General features: G+C 38.4%; 1 protein-coding gene across 17 annotated transcripts in view; it reads right to left on the reverse strand.

Moving 5' to 3' along the window:
• The window catches only part of RAD51B (RAD51 paralog B), a 610,326-nt gene that overhangs the window by 477,584 nt on the left and 116,545 nt on the right, over window positions 1-16,197 (reverse strand). For 16 of the 17 annotated variants that reach the window (XM_045014334.1, XM_045014333.1, XM_045014330.1 and 13 more), the window contains one exon: window positions 8,264-8,419. The exons of the other annotated variant lie outside the window; for it this stretch is intronic. In XM_045014334.1, coding sequence (XP_044870269.1) covers window positions 8,264-8,419 — 156 coding nt within the window. The remainder of the gene's footprint in view (window positions 1-8,263; window positions 8,420-16,197) is intronic. 17 annotated transcript variants of the gene reach the window in all.

Below are 16,197 nucleotides of genomic sequence, written 5' to 3' on the forward strand. Positions count from 1 at the left end.
TAACCTAACAGGAGCAATCTTTTCCATAAATAAGAGTCATAAAAGATGATATGGGAACAAACACAGTATGTTAAATAATCAAACAGGAATAAAAACGACAACTAGCATGTCTGTATTTGGGGACCATTTGGTCACCTTGCTTTCCAGTGGTTATACAAAGCAAAGTGTACAAAAGGAAGGCAGAACTGAGGTACTGAATAAGGCAAGAGGCAGGTGAAGAGGTTGCAAGAGAAAAAACAACAACATTTCAGTGAAAATAAGTAAAGAGGGCAGGGCACAATGAAAAGCCATTCTTAGTTTTGGCTAGATTTATTGAAAGAAGGAGCTGTTGGGTCAGGGCTCCCTGAAGAGCATGAATACAGGGAGGAAAATGACACTAATAGATATTTTCCCCATCTTCACAATTTAATTAGGAATAGTAAAGAACCTGTTGCTGTTAGTCAATTTGTTCAGGTTTTTAATTGCCCCCTTCTTTTACTGTTACATATGCAGGGCAGCCAAAGCTGAGCCCTGAAGACACTTCAGGATTGTATGAAGCGGAAAAAACTATTACATTAAACATAAACAAAAGTGTTGGCATGCAAATAGTTCTCCTTGCATAACCGACAGAGGCAGATGCAGCAACATGAGAATGTTTCCAAAATACGTAAAGAGGAAGGGGAAAAAATTAAGAGTTTTGGGTAAGAAAGAAAACTACTTTCCAGCTGTGGCACTTGTGATCCAAACAGGTCTGAATGATAAGGAAAATATTTGCTTTCATTCACACTGGAAATCCGGAACTAAGAGGAAATGCAAACAGAGCTAAAATGATAATACTTTGCACTTCTACAGCACCTTCCTTCTTTACAAACATTAAATGAATTGAGGCTCACAATCCTGCTGTTGGGTAAGCATTTTATGGATAGGGAAACTGAAGCACAGAGAAGTTAAATGACTTCCCTACATTTATGTAGTAAGTCTGTGACAGGAGTGGGAACTGAACCCAATTTCTAGTCCTAGGTTTTAACAAGACCACCCTTGCTCACTGTAACTATTACTACTTCAAATGAAGCCCTTTTAAATGATACCTAAATGATACTGGTACTGTTTGAACTTTACATATAGTCTCTAAGCCAAGATTTGGGGAGAGGCAGAACAAGCCTTCACATAAAGCAGCCGTTTTGTCTCAGTTCTCTAGTGAGGATCTGGAAGGAGACACCACACTGGTCTCACTGAGGAGCTCATGCATGAACTGACCAGATTACTGACTGGTTCCTTCAATTTCCATAACAAAAACTAAGGAAGAATCATTCTTAAATGGAGATCAACAGAACAGCCACCCCAGGCAGATGGGCAGTACTACTGAAGAGATGTCAGCTACAATGCTCAATCTTGACACTTGCTGGACAGAGAGCCTTGATCTCACTTGCTTAAATGGATCCTTCCAATAGGGAGCAAACACTGAGCTGAATTTATATAACTGTGTTCATATCCGTATTATGGCTTAATATTAAACCTGAAAAACAAATTCAGTCAGGCCAACAGACTACATGCTCTGCCTATCTGTTTATTAGTGTAGATGTATTTACTGGTGAGATGTGCACTTTTTAACTCCAGCACAACAGTTAATGTGAGATCACAGTGTGGCACATAATTCAATTATTATATTATTATATTTTAAAACCATGTTAATGCATACATTTAACTTCTAAAAAAATATTGAGAATTCTATGGTTGTGAATCATGAAAGATGCTGGATTGTCATCTACGGAGAGTCAAGTCACCTGTTTATCTTCCGAGCAGGTACAGCATAAGTAGTAGCAATATAAACTCCTCCCATCAAGGTCTCACATCCCAGTCCTGGAGGGATTACCTCCATGGTTTATTCAACCATTAAGCCTGCCAGAAGGGGCCCAGTTAGCACCAACCGTGGTAGTAGTTTTAGTGATGTTGAAACCTGTCTACTGGGCTCTTGGCTAAGACCACCAAATTGATTTACCAAGTGGTAAATATAAGATTTGAAGGGTAATATTTACATCCTGGTTAGGAACAAGAAAGAACAGCAGCATGAAGTTCAATTACTGAAATATCAAGACAAGATAGATTTTCATTGTGTATACTGGCCCAGATGTCCAATTAGCTTCCTTACACATCTCCCCAGACAATAGGGATGTCTTGCTAGTGCTTCTGTCACAGCTTGGCCCGGTCCATCACTCTAGACAAACACCCAACTGTGGTGAGTGGCCCCAACCACCAAATCCCATGTGATTCTAAGCCCAGTGGACCCAGCTAGTGACTGATCACTATCCCTAGTTCTAAATCTCTAAGGCACACTCCCAGGTGTAGACCCCATATATGACACCCTTCTTGGGTAGTGGGACTCCCCAGTCCAGCTGCCTTAGACCCCAGAACAAGTCTCACAGCTCTCCTGAACCACCAGTTGCTTGGACACATTCCCCCAGAGTCCACCTGGCTGTAGGAGCTCTGGTTTCCTAGTTATACCCTCTGTGGACAATGTGACAGTAAAGCAAGGAACACAGGCTTAGCAAAGGAATTCTTAACCACAAATACATTACTCTTTAAAAAGCATAAGAGAACTTCAGATCTACTAAAACTCCCTGCCCTCCCCAGTCTGAGCTCACACCATCTGAGAGTCCAGGTTCTGGTTGGTGTCTTTTGGTGCGGCAAAGTGTCTCCTGCATTACTTGTCTTCTGCCTCTTTTGCATAAAAGTATAGTGCAGAATGTGCAATTGCATAACCTCCTGGGCAGTATACAAGTCCTGGTTGCCAGCCTGAAGATTTGTATTGGGAGATATCAGAAATGCTAGTTAATAGAGATTTCCAGTTGATAAAGTACCGGATAACATAGCTTTTGCTGTACTTTCAAGGTTTTGATCATTAAAATACATGCTTCTATCGAGTGCTTCTTTCTGCACTCGATAGAAATGAACTAGGGAGGCATTAAAAAGAAGAGATAAAAGCCTGTCAATTTTCTGTATTCAATGGACTAAACAGGTCTCCTTCCTTCCAAATAGCACTCCCAGGACTTCATCAGCTAGGTTACCAATTTACAAGGGAACAGACCTTTGCAAATCAAGCCAAATCAAGAACAATTTTAACAAACATCAGAACAAAGACCAATCTTAACTCAAGCAAACACAAATTTAACACGATGTGTTTGAATTAAAGTGGGTTCAAAAGTGACTGTGTTAAAATGACATCTTCTGGTTTCACATTTATTCTTCCCTCTCACTCCTGAGCAAATCTGCTCATTTTACAAGTTAAAAACAGATTTTTCTTGCTGTGAGAGGATTACAAGATCAGCAATCTCTCTGAAAATTAAGCCCAGTACTTCACCACATACAATGATTCCAAAATCAGAACTCAGCTAACTATTTTGTTGATGTGTGAGAGACAATTCAGCTCAATCTTCAGCAGCTATACTGGCTCTGCAGGCTCAACAGAAGTATAGATTTATTCTGTCAATACATTGAACATCTCTCGCTCTGAAATTACAGAGAGCTATATGATGCCATCTTTACTCATGTTAAGTAGTACCTTTCACTGCGAGCAGCACCATTGAAACTAACGTGATTTATTGCAAAGTATGGTACTATTCAGCGTAAAAGCAGCAAATCTGTCTTCAATGAACAAATATGCATTCCTAGATCATGTGTAAGATGCTTATTATTTAAGCACCAAAATGTATAATAATAATTCATATAATGCAGAGGTGTTCAATAATTTGTAGATATTTTTAGGGTCACTTTTCTGATCATGACACAATCTTCTTTAACTTTCCTTACTAACTCATCACAGCTTATCATGATTCACGTTGCCTTGTCCTGCAGGTACGTTCATTTCAACATAGTTCAATGAAATGTCTCGATTTGCTACATACTTCCATCAATGTGGCTTTTCCCATGAGAAATTCAGTTGGCTTTCTATTAGTACATGAACAACAATGCAATAAGAAAAGGAGTAATTCCTGCCAAGTAACTCAGTTCACTTTCTTATGCAAAACAGGTAACTCCCGTTCATTAAAAAAAAAACAATTAAAATTGTTGCAGTGAAATTTGCAAGAAAGCTTTTCTCATGTTATTAGTCACCTTCAGGAAAATGAAACTAACACTGCATGTAAGAGGAAAATAATACAAAAGGTTTGTCTTCTGAGGGCTTCTCTACACAGAGATTTAGTGCATGGCAAGCCAGTGTAAATCTACAGCACTCTAGTCTGATGTGCACTAAGCTGCCATGTGGACCTTGCTAGCATTTCTGTAGTGTGCTTTGACCTCAAAGTCTCCATATGACCAACCCCTCATTCTGATGCATTAGTCCTTCATAACAAATGGCGGACATGCCTAGATATTTTCTTGCACATAAATGCCAAAGTTCCAATGCTTCCAGATTTATTACGTACTAAGTGCAGTCTTTAAAAGAAATAATGTTTCATGACAATCAAATATCAAAGTTTTCTCTATTCAGATAAGAGCCCAGAAGCTTTAAATGTTTACCCAAAGTTTGTCTGAACCCTCCAAACCTCCTGAATCTGCACTATTTGACCACAACTTCTGAAGAAGCAGCTCTCTCACAAGAGGGGCTAGCAACAACCTCTCTCGTCGTATCTTGACACTTCCAAATGGAACCCAGAAGTGCAGAAGTCATAAGAAAATAAACAAGAGTAAGACGGAAGAAAGAAATATTTCAGAACCTTCAAAAAGGTTAGTCCCAAGGGTGGGTCCAAAGTGAACAAAGAGTCTTATAGTAGCTTTCCCTCTGCAGGGTTTGTGTATGTATTGTGGCACATTAATCCCTCTTAGCTATTTGGTAGCAGGATCTACCTTGGAAGCTACCTTTTAGCAACCTTGGAAGCAGGTGTTGCAGGCACTCTAAGGACTAGGCTTTAGAGATTCTTGCCTTTGTTAGGTAGCCAACAGATACATGCACGCTTCCAGTAAATAAGAGATTATTCTTTACTAGGGAGAGCAAAAAGGTAAAGGTTAAATACACCAGGTACAACAGACGATCTATACTATTGTTCCTACTCAGCCCCAAAGGGAACAGTACAAAAGAGGGGTAACAAATCATGCTCAGTGGTGTTCCTCTTGCCAGATACTTTACTACCACTTCTAATCCATTCCTCTATTGAAAAAAAGAGGAAAAATGGTTATAATGTTGTACAACAAAACATTGGAAGGGATAAACACCAAGAATTCAGGGCCAATGTAATTTTCAAAAGATCTTTTAAAATAATATATATCAGACAAAAATGGACATAACCCCAAATAATGAGAAATCCACTGAGTTCCAGGAACCCATCAGAGTCAATGTTTATTTAATAGAGACTGTTCCCAGGCAGGACTCAATTTAAAAGAGTTGCAGTTTTCACTTTGTTACAATAATACACTGGCCCTCCCAGTTTTTGCCAAAGCCTATATGACAGTGGCATTACTTCATTCTGTGTAGGATGGAGAAGCAGACGTGCTCTGCTTCCAGAACTTCAAACGAACTCTGTGGCACCAGTGTAGAGAAAGTACAAGAAACCATTGGCTTCAATAAAGTTCTGAAAACTTAAAGCTCTGCAATTATTCACTGTTTTATGCAACATTATGTTATACAGATGCAAAATGAGGAGCTGCACTGACATTATCTGGTTACACCAGGGAACTAGGAGCCAAAATTCCTGGATTCCATTTCAGACTGTTACTAATTTACTGTATTATATTGTACCAGTCACTTAGCCCCTGTCTTCCATTATTTATCTTTAAATTAAATGAAATAATTGTCTAATTAAAGTGTTTGAAAAATTATTTGAGCTCCACTGATGAAAGATGCTGCATATTTACCAAGTGCTGTCACTTGTACCAATAAAATGAATACATATTTTACAAGAATTTGATTTTGTTTTTGAGTACTCCCTCCTTTTCATCATAATTGGTTGAGGAGTATTAAACAGAACAAGATCATTATGATGACCATGATGAAGTGTGTCACAGCTGGAATGAGTAGCAACACCTACCAATAAGGTTACCTACGTCAGTGGTTCTCAACCAGGGGTACGCATATCCCTGGGGGTACTCAGAAGTCTTCCATGGGTTACAGCAACTCATCTAGATATTTGCTTAGTTTTACAACAGGCTACATGAACAGCACTAGCGAAGTCAGTACAAAGTAAAATTTCATACAGTGACTTGTTTATACTGCTCTATATACCATACACTGAAATATAAGTACAATATTTATATTTCAATTGATTTATAATTATATGGTAAAAATGAGAAAGTAAGCAAATTTTCAGTAACACTGTGCTGTGACACTTTTGTATTTTTATGTCTGATTTTGTAAGCAAGTAGTTTTCACATGAAGTAACCTTGGGAGTACACAATACAAATCAAATTCCTGAATGAGACACAGTGATCTGGAAAGGTTGAGAGCCATTGACCTAACCATTTCCATTCCTCAGGCCTTTTTTCAGTCATGTATAACTTTAGCAAATTTTCCAGGTGATGTCTCTGCTTGAAGAAGAATTTTATTTATTTTTAAAAAAAGGAGAATGAAGACAGTAAAGAAAAATTGTCTTTATTCACAATGTAAGTATTTGTTGAGCAGCTTTAAATAGGCCTGAAGTTTGAAAATGTTGGCACTATAATCTAAATCTGGCCTCAGATTGCCTGGAATGTTATACTGAAACTGGGAAATTTATCTCCCATTTTTTCCTTATGCATACTCTCTCAAATGCCTTTCAGGCAAATATTTTTCTTTTTTTAATATTTGTCTTCATGAATATGGCTGATATTGAATTCACCTGTGCCTATTAAATAATAAATAAAGTAATGAACCAGGGAATTTTATAACAGAGAGACGCCATAAACACATATTCTACTGACTGCATTTCAGAGAGTCCTATCCTAGAGAGCAATATCTCCCTTGTCTACATGAAGTGAAAGCACAAGACAGAACAACAACAAACCAGACCAACCTTTTGGAGTTAATACTTCTTTACAATCTCCTTCTGAATTCAAGCTGGTAGTGGGATACCACCTCAGTGAAAACAACAGGTAAGGATGTTAATTCCTTTTACAGATTTCATACAATTTAAAAGAATTCATTATAACCTTTTTCCACAGTAAAGAATGTCAACAACAAATATCTTGCACATTCTTTCTCTTAAGACATGTGCATGTTGGAGAACAAAAACATAGGCACCTTTATTTTGGAATATTTTTCCCTCCCCAATATAACAAACCCGGATAAATCCTTTTGTAAAACATGCAAGCAATTTTCAGTCCACGTCAGCTAATTAACATGACAAGGTTTAAACATGCACTCCTCTTGCAAATGACCCACTGACCCCCTTTTTCTTCCTCCACAGGTGGGGGAAAGGAACCATTAATACATCTAAGCAAAGCACTCTGCACCTACATGTCAGTCCTATTTCTTTCACTTCATAATCTCCTGTCAAACATTTCCAACACAATGACGGGGGAAGGGGAAAGAGAAGAAAATGGGATGTGAACTCTGATGGGAGCCAGAAACATTTCTCATACTTTTTCAAACCAAAGTACAGGAGGTATTCAATAATAAATAAAAGCAGTCTCAGCAATTCATTTTGAAAAATTATGATTATATGGACTTGTAATATTAACAATTTTATAACATTTATAATTTATATCATTTTATAAAAATTATATGCAACCATATACACAACTCCATATTTAAGTTTGAAAGAAGCAGATCCATTAAAAGCCTTTTTTGAACCCTCTAGAACTATTAATAGAAATAAGGTATTCCTATAAAAATAGTTGTGATTACTTTAAGAGAGGTGAAGATTATTCCCCCAACGTTTCATAAATCTAAGATTATGTTTTCAAATGCCATAAATGCATTTAAAATAAAATGTTATTTGTAATAATAATGTTGGTGTCATTATAGATCTGAGGTAACTGTAAATGCAAATGAAGTAGCATGTACTAAGGTATCAGAAGCTGAATTTTAAAACCACAAATACAACAATTGAGGTACCAAATGTTCCCTAAGCAGATCATAATTGTTAAACAAATTGGAAAAACTTGTCAAAAGGATTGGATCAGCTACAGTAAGTAATCTGGAGCACTAAATTGAGACCAGGATACAAAAGTATTATGGAGAGATTAACATTGCATAAGCTCTAATAAGGTCTATAAACCTGTGACTGAAACTGGGTAGTTATTTAGTGGGGGAAACTTCCTCATCCTCCTGCAGCAGATTTGGTGCACAAGGCTATTTACTGAATTCTTAGTTTACCTGATGGATCTGCTGCAGTGCATTATCTCTGCACTTGATGAAGCCAAGTAGGTGAGAACTATCATCTAGAACAGGTCCAGAGCCAATGCTAACGAACAATGCAGTGATCATAGTTGGGCTGAAATTAGCCAATATTTGAAACAATATTTGGAAGATCTGAAAGTCAACAAGGAAGGAAACTGTTTCAGAAATGGGAGGACAACAACAATTATATTAAGAGCTAGTCAGGCAGGTGGCTTCACTGGTGAAGATGAGCCCAGGTCAAATATTTGCTGCAAGGGAATTGATCGGGAAAATTCAAAAGACATGGGATAGATGGCATTACCACTATTGTACTCACAGAGCATCCAAAAAGTTGCTGCAACCACCATCATCTATGTGACAGTAAAATACTGGATGCAGCAGGCTGCAAAATGAGGAACTGAACACAGGAATTGGGAAAGTAGTGGCACAAACAGGGCACAGATAGTGACCACACAATCAAAATAATCCAAACAATGGGATCAACTCTAACCTACTAACCATTATTAGAAAGAAAAATGTCAGATCCATAAACAACAGGCCTGCAAAAAAACCCAACAACTTTGGAACCACAACCGGAGAGCATAGCTAATTGAAGAAATATGTCTAGTTGCATGGTACTTAGATAAAGCAAAGACAGTCCATAGTGGGAAGCAAATGCCCAAGTGAGTCTCCTAAATCAAACTAGATGAAAAGGCATTTGTTTACCCCCTGTGCAAAAGCAAACATTTACTGAATTACTGGGAGTGGAGGGGAATCTTGGCCTTTGGGAAAGGAATGGGGCCAGTATTCTTTAGGAAGGATAGACTGAGGTAAACTGCAATCTACCCAGCCACTGTACATAATATGAAACACAAGGTGAATTATATGTGCCATTCTTATTAAATAATGAACAGAAGAGACCAGTGATTGGTTTTACTACAACACAAACTAAGAACATAGACTGTGTCATACCAAATCAGACCAATGGTCAACCTAGTCCAGTAACAAGTTTATGACCGTGGCTGGTACCAGATGCTTCAGAGGAAGGTATAAGAAACCCTGCAATAGTTAGTTATGGAATAACCAGTTCTTAGAAAAAAGTTCCTTCCTAACCCCCAGCAGTTAGTGGGATGGTTTATGTCCTGAAGTACAAGTGTTTAATTCTAAGAACTTCTTTTAATTCTTACTGCTGTAACTGCAGATGTTCACCCTATCCATATGCACTGGGATTTCAAAAGGAATCCCTACTAGTCAGACACCCAATTCCCATTGAAATTCCGTGGGGCTGTCTGGTTCATTCAAATTGCAGATTTTCAGAGCACGGAAAATATCTCTTCCTATGTGTATATGGACAGCACCCAGCACAAAGGGGCCCTGATCTCAGTGGTCCCTCTAGGCACTACTATAATACAAATAAAGTAATAAAACAACAACATCCTACTACTGTGAGAGCGAATATTTATGTGGCCATGTTATTTGAATATTCAGTAAAAGGTGGAATAGTACCCCATTTCAAACAAGAAAACTCAGCTTAACCTTAAGCATAGCACCATCAAGGCTCTAACTTATTACCATTTTAGAAGTTCCTCCATGTTAGACTCCCACTTAATACCTTTTTCTTAGTTATTCAGCCAAAAGAACTACCCCCCTCCCCCACCTCTTCCGTTCTTGCTGGCATCACAGGCGGATCTGCTTGTAATTTCCTATAAGATGATTCACCATGGCAACTAGGGGCAAGTCCTGCTGCTGGAGAGGGAATTTCTTCTGAGTGAGGTGGTTGGTTACTGCTGGAAACAGAAGGCTCACAGCAGCACAGGATGCTCAATCAGCTTGGGAAGGCAGGGACAAGGAGAATCTGTGGCTGGTTTAATTGAAATTACTAATACATATAATGAAAACAGTTTGCCACCTCAGCAACCTACTTTCTGAAGACTTGCCTGTGCTTCCAGTGCTTATGTGTTTTCCTTTATGCTCCTCCTGGGAGAAGAGAGGAAACTGAGCTCAGTCTTGCTGGACCCACCCCATGTGGAAAATCTACATCACCCCCAACAGTGCCTGAGGACTCTCATTTCCTTATTTCTACTGAATCAGTGATTTCTCACACTGAGTCACTTACTGAGAGAATGTACAACTTCCACTGTTGCCATCCAAAATGGCAGTCTTATTATGAGCTTGGTTTCAAAAGGCCAACAAAAATGTTTCCATGCTTTTTAAAAATAAAAATAAAAATCAAATGAAAGTTTTTAGAAACAACAGCTTTGCCTGAAGAACAGCCAAGTTTTGTGCAGTTTTGTGAAGCTCCATGTGTGACATTTCTCACTGATGACAAGTCACTTATTTCCATAAGAGGCAGTGAATGGGGAAACAGGAGTTTATTCTGCAGAAGTGGTGTCAGGAATCTTGGGGGGGCGGGGGCGAAGGGAGCACTTTAAGGATTGTTCAGAGTGAGAGAAGGAGCCTGGAATGCTGGGGCTGGGTGGGAGAACTCTGGGAGGCTCCCCAAATACTGCTGCATCCTATTAAGCTAGCTATATTCTGTTCCTGATGTTTTCAGTTCCTATCCCACTGAGTTCAACATTGGTCCCTATCCTGTTCTCCAAGCCAGCCATGCCCCTGTAAAGTTCCTTACTCTATTCTGTTTCCTAAAATCTCTATGAAGCCTTTAGCCTTTGTCTCCAATCTACCCCTCTTATTTCCCCTGAGGGCAGCACACTGAAGCAGCAGGTTTTTGCCATGTTCTCCTCTTCCTCCTCCCTGCTATCTAGGGCTGCTTCAGAACTGAAAGTTCTTTGAAGGCTGCAAGTCAACAGTGGCTCCAGAGAGCCTCGCTGCCTTCATATCTGATGCCACAACCTCCCGGGTAGCTAGAAGGAGTACTTTCAATGAAAACTTGCAGCTCTGTAGGATGCATGAGGGTCTAGCCGAGCTACAGGAATAAAAATGGTTGGTGTTGCAAGTGCAATTGCCATGCTAAGTGCATGACATTTGGCAGATCTGCCCCAGACATATTTGCAACCCAAACATTGAACCACTATGCTTTTTTTTGAATGAGAGCCTGAAAATGAAACTGGTCATTTTAATCAATCTATTTCCACTAACCAAGCTGAGAAAAATGCAAAAGAGTAGTTAAAATAGTAAAAAATAAATTAGATTTTAAAAAATCTCTCAGTTTTAATAATCCAACATGTTATCAGTAACACTGGTAAGAGAATTTGTTTTAGAATAATTATTTTTAATTTTAACCAGTCTCTTTAACACTGTAAATCTAAACAAAATAAATTGCTTATTCTGGCTGCTTCCACCCATTCTCGTATTTCACAAATGAATACAAATTAAAAGTTCTCTCTGCTTTTAGCTTGCAAGTTGTGTCATAAACAGATATAAGCTACTTAGGCACTTGTCCCCTATACTCACTGCAGTGTCTGTGAATCCAATGTTACATGTCCAGGGACAAAAGCAGAACAATGATGTTTAAAAAGCTGAATGATCTGTCAAAGACATTGCATTATTCCTGGCTACATGCCGCACCCTTTTTACCTAGAGACACTGGGTAAAGTCATTCTTCATGGTGGCAGAACCAGAAAAAGTGATCCCTCTATCCTTTTATCATTTTGCTTGTTACCTCAACCATAAAAACAAAATTTTCATAATTTTAGTACAGTAAATGATATTCCTGCATCTATAATTATTGACTTTGGAACTGGAATAAACAATTCATATGATTACTACCAATCTCTAGTCTTGTGGTTAAGAAATTTTTTGTTGATCCAACAATAACATGATTTTTTCCCAACCACTTCTCTCTTCCTTTCTCATATTTATGGCTTATTTATTCATTTTGAAAGGGAAAAGCCATGTCTTTTAAGCAGTAACACTAATGCATGTACATACAGCGACTGATCATTCAATCCCTATCCTCACATCAATAGTGTTAATAAAATTTAGCGCTTTTCATATGCAAAGTGCTTTACTAACATTTAAGCAGTAACTAGCTATAATTGTCAATTACCTAACATTATCTGTAGTTACAATATAAACATTGTGATCATTCCCCTCTATTCAGCACTGGTGAGGCCTCATTTGGAGTACTGTGTCCAGTTTTGGGCCCCACACTACAAGAAGGATGTGGATAAATTGGAGAGAGTACAGCGGAGGGCAACAAAAATGATTAGGGGGCTAGAGCACATGACTTATGAGGAGAGGCTGAGGGAACTGAGATTGTTTAGCCTGCAGAAGAGAAGAATGAGGGGGGATTTGATAGCTGCTTTCAACTACCTGAAAGGGGGTTCCAAGGAGGATGGATCTAGACTGTTCTCAGTGGTAGAAGATGACAGAACAAGGAGTAATGGTCTCAAGTTGCAGAGGGGGAGATTTAGGTTGGACATTAGGAAAAACTTTTTCACTAGTAGAGTGGTGAAGCACTGGAATGGGTTACCTAGGGAGGTGGTGGAATCTCCTTCCTTAGAGGTTTTTAAGGTCAGGCTTGACAAAGCCCTGGCTGGGATGATTTAGTTGGGTTTGATCCTGCTTTGAGCAAGGGGTTGGACTAGATGACCTCCTGAGGTCCCTTCCAACCCTGAGATTCTATGATTCTATGACTGTAGTGCGTTCAAATCAGTTGACCAACTCACTGGGAAAATACTGGGATTTTAAGTCCTTTTTTTTTTTTTTTAAACAGCAACAGCTTATCACTCTTCCACTGTTGCAGAGTTGTCCAAAAACCAGTTAATAAAGGCATTGGAGGATTCCCTCCGCACAGGAGGATCCTTGGGAAGCACAGAACCCCTGCAGGTCTCCTTCACCACCACTCCTCCTGGCCACCAATGTAGTGTGGGGAGGCAACGGTCCCTTTATTTGGCTAATCCCTAACTGCCGAACTAGCCCCAGGAGGCGCGTGGCAGCTTGCATATATTAGAACAACCTTCAGTCTGCTCAGAACAGCCACAGGATTAGGGTAGCACAAATATGACTGAAGGCTACCTTTGCACAGACCCATGAAATGCGCTCAGTGTTCCTCAGCCATGGCTCATGATATGGGTCCAAGACTTTAAAATTATTAAAGCTACTGGGGCAGATCTTAAGCTTATGTACATTGGCCACTAATGGAGCTATGAGAATTTCCACCAACTGAGGATCTGCCCCACTGATTTTATGAAAAATTAAGTGAACACGCAACTGAAATAGGTTATGAACTTGTCTTATTTTGAAAGCACATAAGACTAACGAAATATAGGAACTCAGACCTCCTTACAGTAGCATACTATCAATAGTTCCTCAGTTGGAAGTATGCATGGAACATTTTTAATAAACAAAGTGTAACAAAAAAGAAAAATATAAAATGGAGAGGAATTTTTGAACCATTTTCACTAACAATCTGAACAATTTCTCAACATCCCCCAATTCAAAGTTACCAAGCTTGAGAACAATTGTGTTCTTTGCAACATATTTAGGGTGTCTGTGTTTCCATATTTATTTCATTGTGTAGGGAAGGGGTTTTTGGAGGAAATAAATGCAATATTGTACAGTACAATTTTCCAGACATTATTCAACACAATTAAAATATTTATGTTCTCAGAAGGGGAAGCCCATGAGCAGCCTGAAAAAAGTTTGGCATTCTTATCCTTCTCAGCATAAACAAAAATAATACTGCTGAATAATTAAGGCCAGGAACCTGCAAGTGCTTAACTTTGAGCATTGAGTAATGCCAGAGTTAAGCAGCTGTTTGTTTGCAGGATCTGAGCCTAGAACAGAGAACTGGGATTTAAGATTCTTGCGACATTTTGAACAGCATTTGATAGTTATTTTCCCTGTCTGTAAAACAGGAACATACCTAGCGCAGTGTGAGGCGTAAAGTACTACTATTTATTCCTCTAGCAGACTTTTATTAGTAAATATTTCTTTAAACCTCATGCCTGTGTGCACTACAGTTCTAACGTTGTTAGCCAGAACTGTGTTAAAATACAGCTCTTGCTAGCAAGGTACTAAAATGCTTCTCCTATCCAGAACAGACATGCCCTAACTATGTTATAAGGAATTTTTAAAAAACAAAAAAAACAATGCTACAGACAGATTTACCCGTTCCCAGAAATCTATAACATGCTTATGTCTTCCCATACTGGCCAGAAAAAACATTTTAGCACCTTTCTTGCATTAAATATGAAACTGCCTAACACTGTAAGAACTGTAATACAGACAGGACTTATACCAAGAAAACCTGAAGAGATTCTGTAGAAACCCTTATTTCTATTGAAGCTATCACTAAATAAGACCAACCTCATCCAGCTTGCCAATATATATTTCCACATTCACACTGCCAAAGCATACAAGTAGGAAAGACAAAATCCATGTTTGCTCCAAGAAGCACATAAATGAGATTTTAAACTATCAATACACAGTATTTTACAATTTTCTACTCAAAGTTTAATTGAGATCAAAACCAAATTTTAAGGGCATAAGCACTGTCACCTGAAGACAACACACACAAAAAGAAAGGTGCTGTACCTGGTATACTTCAGAAAATACTGGAGCCAAATTATGCTCAATTACACCAACATAGACCTGAAGTAATTCCAGTGTTGCTCTGAAGTTACACCCAGGCAAAATTTGGGTCACTACTAGAATCCTTAGATTTCTCATTTCTTTAGATTCTGTAAAGAAATAAGTGTGATTTATTCTATTAGTCTTGCTTCTGCTGACAGAGATGTTTCCACAATAATAATAATAAAGGCACCAATTATCACTCAATGTTGCTCTGAGGAATGATACAAAACTCAAACTAGAGGTTCATTCTTGACCTTTCATAGATTTTAAGGCCAGATGACAACATTCTAATCATCTAGTCTAACCTGCATAATACAGGCTATAGAATTTCACCACATGATTCCTATATCAAGCACATAATTGTCCACCGTGCCCACAAGCCAACTGTATGCCACACATCATTTTGTCCATATTGGAACTGGACAGGACCCAGGCTTTTCTTTTTGCAGGGAAATCCATGATTTTGAAATTTCCATTTCAAAAACAGAAAAATTCTAGATTTCCCACAAAATGAAATCTCTTTCCTTCCACCCCACCAAAAAAGTTGTTTTGGACAAAGCATTTCATTCTGATAAAGTCACAATGTTTCATTCTGATTTCAACTTTTTTATTATAATAATATAAAAGAAAAATGAAATGGAAACTCATTTCAAAATAGAAAACTGAAATGTTCCATTCCAAAGGTATTGAAACATAATGTTTTGACATTATTGAAACACTTTTTCTCAATTTTTCTTTTGAAAAGAAATTTCATCAAAATTGACACGTTTTTGTAAAATGTTTTGCTTTCATTGAATCAATATTTTCTAGACTCAATCATTTCTTGTTCTCTTCTGGTGAGTCTTCTCTGCCTTTTTGGAGGAAGTGAAACTATTCTTCCTGATTTTCAAAATCTTGTGTGAACTGAACTGATGGTCAGATATTCAGAATGGTTTTGCAACTCCTGAAAGCTTGGGGAGATTAAGTTCACTGCCCAGGCTATAAATCATAACTTGCTCATCCATTGGGGAGGTGATGTGTGTTCTAAAGTATCCTCCACTGGTTGATCCAAGGAAGAGCATTTGCAGACACTTCAGACAATTCATTCCACCCTTTTGGTCCTGGGAGACGTGCCAAAATATTAGTTATCTGCCATATCATAGGTTAACATGAATTCCAAGGCGTAAATTAATTAGCATGAAGAGAAATATGCCTGCTGTTTAGAAAGGATCTCCGACATCACCCAATCATCTTCATTCTCAGACTCGAGGATATGAAAGTACTGTAGCACATTGAGAACTTGGCTTCCTTCACGGTAACAAAAACAATCAAAGTACTAGAGCAGTTAATCCCTGGAAGCCTTGTGACCACATAACGTGACACGTTTGATAAATATGGAAATAGTGAAAACG

Source organism: Mauremys mutica, chromosome 4 (assembly GCF_020497125.1).
Source record: "Mauremys mutica isolate MM-2020 ecotype Southern chromosome 4, ASM2049712v1, whole genome shotgun sequence".
NCBI lineage: Eukaryota > Metazoa > Chordata > Testudines > Geoemydidae > Mauremys > Mauremys mutica.